Source organism: Lepisma saccharinum, chromosome 25 (assembly GCF_977018435.1).
Source record: "Lepisma saccharinum chromosome 25, izLepSacc3.1, whole genome shotgun sequence".
Taxonomy (NCBI): domain Eukaryota; kingdom Metazoa; phylum Arthropoda; class Insecta; order Zygentoma; family Lepismatidae; genus Lepisma; species Lepisma saccharinum.
This window is the reverse complement of record NC_139253.1, coordinates 10374340-10384842: the sequence shown is the minus strand read 5'-3', so window position 1 is coordinate 10384842 and position 10503 is coordinate 10374340. Positions and strand designations below refer to the sequence as shown.

The window sequence follows — 10503 nt, the reverse complement described above, 5'->3', positions numbered from 1 at the left end:
GTATTCTCGAAGTGACTGTGGGTATGTTGTAAAACTTGCGCAATTGTTCCACATAGTAATCTCTATAATTCATTAAATTGCGTAAGGTAAGTGTTCATTACAAGCTATTCTTCATTATTTTCTCAGAAAAGGCGACACCTGACAAAGCAATTTCGCAAAGCTATACATCGAAGCATTCAGCTTCTATTAAGGCAAAGTTTACTTTATGTCTAATTTAAGTACTAATAGACCAATCAACAGCTCAACCATATTGGATCGATAGACATAAAACAAAGCTGAAGCAATCATCTTGCTATGTTTGAAACAATTGGCAAGATACTATATCATACAACAATAACATCATTGTTGCTGCTACTGCTAAGCTATTGCTGCGCATGTTTGGCCAAGGAATCTTCCTAAATCACAACATGATTCATCTCTAGTTCAATGCTCTGCTAATTTTCAAAATTTTCGAATTCTGTTCAAAATTCATAACAGGTACGTTATAAATAAACCAGAAAGTATTATCACCAAGGATTTTTCGCTGATATTCATGTTAATGAAGAAGTCAATTATACCAATGCTTTCTTCACAATATCATGGATTACTTTCAAAATTCATAACAGAAAGTTAGAAGGATAGTTGACACTGTTACTATCGATTACCTTTTATAGTATTAAGTTCGTTAATAGGATATATTTCGAGAAATATTCATAAGTTTTTCTAATATGAATGCACGTAGCGCCGTTGAAACACTGTGTGTGCATGTTGTCAAAAATACAAAATACTTTAATTAATTTTAAGTTGTTATTTATTATCCTCATTTCATTATTTTATTTGTTATATTTAGAAATATTAATGTACAAAAATAGTCAGTAATTTGATACATACACGTATAATCATGGCCGTATATATGGAGAAATAATGGAAGAGACCCAAGGATAGCAATTTTAATACTGGGTGAGTCTGTTAAAAGAGGCCGAGTGGAAAATGTGCTCCTTGCAGGTAGGCAACCCTGGTACACCGAAGAGAAGAACGGGGTAGAGAACAGTCCAGGATATCGGTGCCAAGAAGTTTAGACAACATGACATAGAGAGGGATTGAAAAGAAAGTGTCCAGTAGTGACCTTCATTGATTGATTGATTTAGTTTATTTTACTTCGCGTTTTGTGCCTCTTGGCTAATTTGCGAAGATGGGGATGAGTGATGAAATGATGAAATTGATGAATAAACATTCACAAACAACAAAGCCCGAGCGGGATTCGAACCCGCGACACTTGGCGTCGCAGCTCGCGTGCAGTTTTGTGAGTGGTTTCTGTCCAATATTGCTCCGGACGTGCTGCAGGATGGTTACTTGTTCATTTCCGATGAAACATGGTTCCTTGTTCATTTCCGATGAGACATGGTTCCATCTGTCAGGCTACATAAACTCCCAGAACACGCGACACTGGTCAGGTGACAATCCACACGTGTTCATGGAGGTTCCACTGCACGCCCAGAAACTCTGTCTGGTGTGCGTGTCGTCACGGCGCATCATCCCCCTGTTCTTCCATGAGACTGAACTCGGCTCGTTACATCAGTAACATATTCAACGTGTTTGTTGAACAACTGACTGAGGATGAGCGAAGGGACGCTTACTTTCAGCAGGATGAAGCCACGGCGCATGCATTGAGTCAGTGTTCCCGCCTGATCGCGTCATCAGCCGTGGCACGAACTAACCTTGGTCACCTCGTTCTCCAGATTAATCACCCTGTAATTTCTTCTTGTGGGGAGCTCTAAAGGGACTGGTGTATAGCAACAACCCTCACACACTGGAAGAACTCCAGAACAACAATATCACAGCGCTATCCAGAACATCCCGCAGGATGTCCTTGCCCGTGCTTTTCAGAACATGTGGTATCGTCTGCACACGTGCCTTGAGGTCAACGGAGGACAATTCCAACATTTCCTCTAGGTAGGTTGTTGTCACACTCTACTGTATTTACAGAAGAGATGTTTCATTAATTTACGTTTATGTCAAGTTGTCTAAACTGCTTGGCACCAATATCCTGGACTGTTCTCTATCCCGCTCTTCTCTTCGGTGTACCAAGGTTGCCTACATGCAAGGAGCACATTTTCCACGGAGCCTCTTAACAGACTCACCCAGTAGTTACAGACCGCTAATATTAACAGTAATTAACTATTGTTTTATGTTAATGATTCTATTTGTAAAAGGATTACTAATTATTATTATTATTACTATTGGTTGGCTGAATTGTTCTTTTAAGCGCACTTTATGCACAGATAGTCTAATCGGGACTGGATCTACAGTTTACAAAGTCATTTACACTTTACAATGTGCCTCCATCGGAATATTATCATCATCATCATCATTAAACAGTTTACAAGTAATCAACATATATTTCCTTTAGAAATCTCACTGTATATATCAATGTGCACATCTGAACAACAAGATTATTATTATTCATTATGTTCATTGTAGGAGTGCATTCATATTTCTGTCTTCAGCTTTTGAAAAATCTATCAAAAGTGTCTAAATTTTCACTTCTTCCGACTCCATACAATTAATTATTGCCAATTTCAGTGTATTTTTTCCATAACAAATTCTGAAACATGCTTAGGTTTTGAAAAAAATAGTATTATTGCAATTGAAAAACACCTAACCATCCATTATAAAAAAACAAATAAAATCTTCAAAATTATTCCAAGAAATATAATGAAATGATTAATTGTTGATTTCATTATGTAATTAATGCAAAGTGTTTCCTAAACCAATTGGAGGGATCTGGACCAGTTAAATTCTCCCTATTCATACGACAATGCGTATAATGATATCGCCCATTCGTTAATATAGTTTTTTTAAGCTGCTAAACAGCATGGCTTTCATGTAAATAGAAGATACACCCCTGGTACAGTGGGGTACATAAGTATTACCAAGCAAATTGTCTCACGCAATGAGAGCTTCAAGGAGTGTAACAAAACGCCAAACAAGCGTCTGACAACCACTGCACAAGCATACGTACAAATCCATTCCTTAAAAACACGTAGGATGGAAGAGAAGAATTAATGAAAATAGCCATGGATAATTAGTAGAGAAATACGTGTGCATCCCACTGTACGTCACATATATTGAGATAACTTAACAGTGTGTCTTTGTCGTTTAAAGGCGAGATGTTTCCGTACAAGGCCATACAAGACTTCATTGGTTACAATGACAGCCCATTGGAACTGGTTGGAGATCACAGAGACCTCAGGGTAAAAACCAACATTTCCAAAATAACGGTCCACGGCGAGGGCGGGCGAATCTACGTGGAGGAGAACGCCGGCCAAATCTTCGTCCGCGGTGCGGGTGGCGTCGTGGAGGTCTCCAAGAACACCGGGGAGATCGAATACGCGGGGGACTCTGGTCTCGTCGTGACGGACGACAACGCCGGCGCCCTCACGTACAAGGGGGACTACGGACAGGTGGAAGTGTGCGTGGACGAAGGACGCATCCAGGTGCACGGACTAAACACCCGGGTCGTCAGGCGGACAGCCAAGTCGCTCAATTGTGTTCGGTTGATGGTCCTCGGGTGCATCATCTTGTCGAGCGTGTTCCTTGCTGACATGCTCTCGAAGTCCAACGACGCTGCTCCAAAAGGCTTCCTCTGGTGAAATAACCGTTAAACTCGACTCTACAGCCATGATGGATAATCTCCATGACTTGTACTAAGAGTCTTGTACCAACAGTCTTGTACCCAGTCTTCGGCAAGTGAAAGTAAACACTTGAAATGGCGTTGTTGTATTGCTTGATTTTGTTACTTAAAGTCGCTTTCTCTTTCGATTTTAGCTAATCGCCATGATGAGGATGAGTGATGAAATTGATGAAGGGAGAATCACAAAGACGACTCGTGCATAGGCCAGGATTCTAAATTGACAAACTATTTGTTGATTCATTGATTGATTTTACTTCGCTTCTTGAGCCACCTTCGGCAAATTTGCGAAGATGGTGGTGAGTGATGACACTCGCAAACATCCATACCCACACCGTGATTCTAAACCCGGGACCCCTTGCGTCGTACCGCGATGTGCTACCCACTCCGCCACGGGGGCCAGCTCTTTGTGAATCAAAATACACGCAGAAATTCATCCAAGGTACTTTATCAACGGCTGTTTTGTGTAATGTACTAAACATGCATCAATTGAGATCACGCACGACCATTTCAAAGAAACGAAAATTACATGTTTAACTGTGTCCATGAATGCACCAAAAGTGCATCAACCTTCATTTGAGTCATTTCGAGTTCTGCGTGTTCGGTACGAGTGTACGCAGGTGTTTAACGTATGTTTGTGAACCACGATTCCATTAATTTCGACACGGATTGGTGAATCAAGTACCTGAGGAAAGCCTTGTTGCAACAGGAAACAACGGTATAGGAGGAACGTAAACACGCGTACAGTCAACAACTCTCGATTCTATGACCATTCACGGTTCCCGAGGAAAGAGTCATTATTGGAATTTGGACCTATTTTGACCAACCCCCGACTCTCATGGCAAAATTACACCTTAAATTAAGAAAATTATAATTCATTTTAATATGTAGGCCTATTGTGCTTTAAATGATACTCCACGGTTGCAACGATAAAATTTTTGAGACGCCGGAGCGTAGGAATAGGACATTATACTGGGTGTCCCAGTTTAAAGTAGCCAGGTTCAAAGACATTTGTATATGAAGCAAATGACTGCTATGTTGCACCAGTAAAATGGAATAGTGCAGTGTAACGTCAATCGTGGTAGGCACACAAGGTCATCAGTACACACACTTCATGTCCTTTTATGATTCTTGTCATGTAACTGTGGATCGAAGCCGGGCTACTTTTCACTGGGACACCCCGTATAATCTCATATCTTTCCTGTCTGCATCATTTCTATTTGTCAGGTGTTTCTTAAAAGTGGCAACACATCAAGCTTCAACAGTTTATATTCATGCGTATAGAGTGTCCTTCAGTCAGTAATAGAACTGGGCACAAAATATGCGGCAGGGTTGTAAACACTGTCCATGTTTTTCAGCTCCGTAAGGGATCTGTTTCCTTCTCAACCCGTCACGGTGCACGTAACACGGTAAAGTTAAAGAAATTCTTCACGCAGCGAAAAATAATTGCCCGAAGGGGGAATTGAGGAGATGCAATTATCGCTCGCCGAAAAGCCACAAAGGGTGAACGACTTTTTGCCTCGAGCGAAGCGTGCTGCAGATACGCCAGGATACCCAGAGAGGTGTTTGCTAATCTCGACAGCGGATCTGGGAAAGAATCGGCGTCTTCTGCGGTGGATCAATGAACAAGGCCTCCAGGCTGTTGCGTCGGGGTTTCAGATAACGGCTTATAACCCACAAAGCGGTTTACGTACTCTGGCGGGAACGGAGGACACCGCGATAACGGCAGAGGTTAGGCTCCGGAATACATCTTCCGCCAAGCGCTGCCCCAGTCTATAACAATAGCTGCTGGTGTAGGCTCGCTTGCCAGATGATTCCTAAATTATTGATACGTTGTTGCGGGCGGATTCGGGAGAAAATATAATCTATTTCGGAACCAGGTTTAAGGTAGGGCAGATTGTATGGGCGAAAAGGAGATTAATAGAGTGTGGAACATTAGAACCAGCAATAGGGTAGTGAATATTGGGTGAAAAGGAGATTGTTACTGTGAGAAAGATTGGAAGTAGTAATGCGGTTGTAGACAGGTATTAGATATGTGAAAAGGAGATTAACACATTGGGAAAGATTGCAACTAGTAATATGGGTGTAGATGTTGAATATGTGAAAAGGAGATTAGCACAGTGTGAAAAATTACAACTACAAAGAAAGTAGTGGAGAGTTGATAAGTGTAATGGAGATTAAATCCGTTAGAACACAGATAGTATATTTCGAGGTTATGGAAAGTCAATAAAGCGCCACTCGAAGTGTGCGTTGCTTTAAACTTAAGATAGAAGGAAAAATAATATGAACACTTTTCAGAGAAGTTAGAGAAATTGAGTTTAATGCATAAATACAAATGAGTGAAAATAACATGTAGGACGGGAGAAGTTGGTTGATCGGAAAAAGAATCAAGACGACGAAGAATAATTCAAAGGAAGGAGTGTTATAAATAATATGGTACCCACAGCGAATTAGCAAATCGAATTTTGAAGACGATAATGGTGAATAAGCTCAAATATAAAACAAGGTGAACTCTATTTTGAGTCAATTAGCCAGTTTCACAGTGTTTCATTCATAAGAAGGCAAGTCACGGACAAATGTGGGGTTGTAACGATTCGATTGAAACTCATTGGGGTAGTTAAATCCAAAAAGTGTCCATGACTATACATACCAGGTTGGATAAAAATAATGATTTTTATTTCAATCGATTTTTAAAAAACGCTTAAAATTGCTTGCATGGTTTTTGGCAAGGCTCTTTCTAGTAAACGGCCCTGTAAAATATTTTAACAGTTTGATTAAAGCAAATAAAAAATATACGTAAATATACATTTTTCTGATACTGTAACTACTATGGAAAAGTTTGTTGAGTGTGTTAATGAAACTAAGAATAATTTCAGTAACTTTTCTTCCAGTGAAAATAAAACATTCTGGGTGTACTATATAATTGTAATTTAAAATATTAACTTAAATATTTTTATAGTCTTTGTGACTGAATTTTGGAGATTTTTTTAATAATAGTTTGAAAAAATATCAGCTGCCATGTTTATTTACAGTTTAATGATATTGACACTGTTTATGGTCTAACATGATTAGTATTTTGTATTTTCTACACAAAATGTTAGCTATTTTTGCCCATAAAATTATTGAATTTTAAATGTAGAGAAATCCTATGTTTACATTTCCTCTCGTATGAGCTTCACACGATCAGTGCATAAATATCTATTCTATTTCCTTTATGATTCTATCTTAGAATCTAGTAATCACCATTAAATGTACTTTCAACAAAAGTGTTTCTGATATCTACAAAATCGTTACGTACATTATTCTAAAAATTATTAACTTAGAGTGATTTCAATCAGTAATTTCTTTTAAAAAAAATCACCTGATTTAAATCAGTCCACCTTGATACATACCCAAGAAAGATAGGTAAATTGTCGCATGTGTAACATATGTGAAAATATAGCACATGGATAATGTACACGCTGGATTACGTGATCGGAATATGATAGTGGCGAAATATGAGTCCTGTAGGTTCTCTCCCAACGTTTTCTATTCAAGGTTTCATTTTCGGGACAATGATGCAGTAAATTAAAGTATCAAAAAAGTGATTCTCCATAAACATCCTTTCTCAGTGCTCATGCAAAATTTGAAAACTTTCTGTCGGTCGGTTCTCGAGATAATCGAGGCCAAAGCTACGCCGTAAGCTTACACAGTCTTGACGACGAAAATGCCCAAGCTTTCATAAGGTTATAAAATCTTTGTTGTGGCTATTACTGATAGCAAAGAGGCGAGATTTGCTTGGAAGTGTTTTCAAATGCATACTCGCATGGTCCGAGAAGAGGCGTCGTGGCAGACTAGTTCGAGAGAGAAGCGCCTCCAAACACGGCCCATGATAAATAAACTCTGCGAAAGGAGGCAACGCGGCTGGAATCTCGAACCATGCATGATTAATAACATTGACCTAGGGAGCGAGACGTCGTCCCGCCCTATGACGCCTTGCTGCATGTGTGACTGCTGGGAAGGCTGGATCTCCCCGAGTATGACTGCTTCCAGCTTCACGGAGGGGAATGGGGAGGGGGGATAAGCTCCATCTGCAATAAGGGAGGAAGAGTTTAATGGAAGCAGCAGTCGGCTGTCGGACACGCGAGTATTGCACCGAGTTGTGGACATCCAGAGAAAGATGCATCGGTACACCGTTCTGCTTTAAGTCCACTTTATGCACAGGGACTTGTCCAGCATACAGTTTAAAGTGGATTCCGATACTATATGTGCCTCCACCGGGTATCGAACCCGACACCCCTTCATTACAAGGCGATGACGTTACCACAACAGGGTGCAGGCAAGAAGAGATAGAATGAGAGGAAGTAATGGAGAGAATTAATAAGGGAGGAAAGAAAGAGGGAATTAGCAAAGAGAAATAATGAAATAAATCTATAGAGAAACAGGAAAAAAGAGACAATTTAATCGAATTAATTTTAAAATTGAAAGTATGCCATAAGTAGTGTAGTGTCCCGGGTTCAACGCCCGAAAATGAGGCTCGGTGAGGCTCGCCTTAATGGATTTCTCTCGTAAGGCATGAGCCTCATTTTCTCGCAGTGTTGCCAACTCGGACGAGGCGTAGCCTTTTACGGTGTATGTTAACGGTTTGCTCTCGTAAGGCATGAGCCTTATTTTCTCACAGTGTTGCCAACTCGGGCGAGGCGTAGCCTTTTACGGTGTATGTTAACGGTTTGCTCTCGTAAGGCATGAGCCCTATTTTCTCGTAGTGTTGCCAACTCCTCACTCGAAAAAATCACCAAGGTTTTTTTTGGGTCTAACCTAACCTAAAGCAAGGAGCTGGCAACACTGCTTGAGGCTTGCTTTGCAGCGTTGCCAACATCTTACTCGAAAAAATCACCAAGGTTTTTATCTTGGTCTAACTTAATCTAAAGCAAGGAGCTGGCAATACCGCTTGAGGCTTGTTCTGCAGTATTGCCAACATCTTACTTGAAAAGTCACCAAGGTTTTTATTTGGTCTAACCTAACCTAAAGAGTAGAGCAGGTGGACCGGTTCTGCGCCCGAAAATGGGGCTCGGTGGGGCTCGCAGTGTTGGCAACCTCTTACTCGAAAAAATCACCAAGGTTTTTGTTTTTCGGTCTAACCTAACCTCAAGCAAGAAGCTGGCAACACTGCGAGAAAGCCTCAAGCAGTGTTGCCAACTCCTCACTCGAAAAAATCACCAAGGTTTGTTTTTGGATATAACCTAACCTCAAGCAAGAAGCTGGCAACACTGCGAGAAAGCCTCAAAGCAGTGTTGCCAACTCCTCACTCGAAAAAATCACCAAGGTTTGTTTTTGGATATAACCTAACCTCAAGCAAGAAGCTAGCAACACTGCTTGAGGCTTTCTTGCAGTGTTGCCAACTCCTCACTCGAAAAAATCACCAAGGTTTGTTTTTGGGTCTAACCTAACCTAAAGCAAGGAGCTGTCAATACTGCTTGAGGCTCGCCTTGCAGCGTGGCCAACATCTTACTCGAAAAAATCACCAAGGTTTGTTTTTGGGTCTAACCTAACCTAAAGCAAGGAGCTGGCAACTTTGCTTGAGGCTTGCCTTACAGTGCATAAAGCAATTTGCCAACCTACTGGTACTTTTGCCATAGCCTTTTACAAAAAAAAAAAGAGAGAGGAAAAAAGAGAGAAGAATTAAACAACCGACAGTGTTGCCAACACCTACCTACAGCTTTTTTTTACTTGGCAAGGGTTTAGTCAATTTATACACTGGCGCAACATACACACACTGGGCAATAGAGCCGGCAACAAATATATACTGCTGTAAAAGAGAGAGGGATGGATGGATGGCAACACAGTATGTGTGTGCGTGTGTGTGTATAATATGTAGCATTATTAACTAGATTGTGTTGGCAACCTACTTGCAACTAAAAAAAATAAGAGATGCTAATGTTGCTGTAAGATAAAGAGGGGGAGACCTATTGTGACCTTTGTAAACCTCTCTCGCGGGAAACACGATGTGCTGCACACACGTGCGCCTGCTGGCGCCTCTCATTATTTTCGTATTGTGACGCAAACAAACAAATAAATAATTGTTTTTTTTTTAGGATTCCTGGCCCCTATAACTTCGCCAGGGTGCGTGGTGCCCAACCAAAAAAGTAAAAGGTTTTAACGGCAGCGGTTGTAGATAACCGCACCTCTGTAGGGTTTCACGTGTTTTTTTTTTCTATCTACAATCATATTTTTCTTATATATTTTTTTATTTTTTTATAGGGTTGATTAAAGCACATATTTGAGGAAGACAGCACTACCCATATATAAATAAAACCCCTCAAACTAACACCAATTAGAATTAGCTTACAAAATTTTTCTCATAAGGCATTTTTTGTTTTGTAAACACTCTACCACCAACAGATCACATATAAATAAACATACCCCGAAAAAAAATGCGCTCCATGAAAAGTTGCCCTGTGTGCAAAAGAACTATATCAAGCAAAAATTTTGCAAGACATTGTCGCACCTGCGTGCCAGGCAAGCATTTGGCTGCTACCGAACTATGTTCCGGATGCAATAAATATATCACAATTGCGTATGCCAGGAAGCATAAGCTTACTTGTTTAAGCGAAAGTACATCTGGGGCTCAACCGTCGACCAGCTCAACCAAGAGGAAAGCGAAAGCCGACTCGCCACCATCCGCCAAGCGCATCAAGACTGTGGCGAAAGCGAACCAATCTGCTTTCCAGCGTTTGTTAGAAGATTTTCCTTTTACTTCGGAGGGCTCATGCGACATGCGTAGCTTTTTGGAGAACGTGCAAGCCCAAATTATTTCCATCCTCAGCGATGCGCTTGCAATGCACTCCACCAAA

The 10503-nt window shown here is 40.7% G+C and overlaps 1 protein-coding gene across 1 annotated transcript; it reads left to right on the top strand.

Moving 5' to 3' along the window:
- The first annotated feature begins 356 nt into the window (after positions 1 to 356).
- LOC145978849 (uncharacterized) lies at positions 357 to 3747 on the top strand. Its single transcript, XM_083111734.1, has 2 exons — positions 357 to 477; positions 3145 to 3747. The coding sequence occupies exon 2, from the start codon at positions 3150 to 3152 to the stop codon at positions 3630 to 3632; it is 483 nt and encodes a 160-aa protein (XP_082967860.1). The 5' UTR covers positions 357 to 477; positions 3145 to 3149; the 3' UTR covers positions 3633 to 3747.
- The last annotated feature ends 6756 nt before the right edge of the window (positions 3748 to 10503 follow it).

Coding starts and splice junctions, on each gene's coding strand:
- LOC145978849 (XM_083111734.1), top strand. CDS start 3,150: ATGTTTCCGTACAAGGCCATACAAGACTTCATTGGTTACAATGACAGC.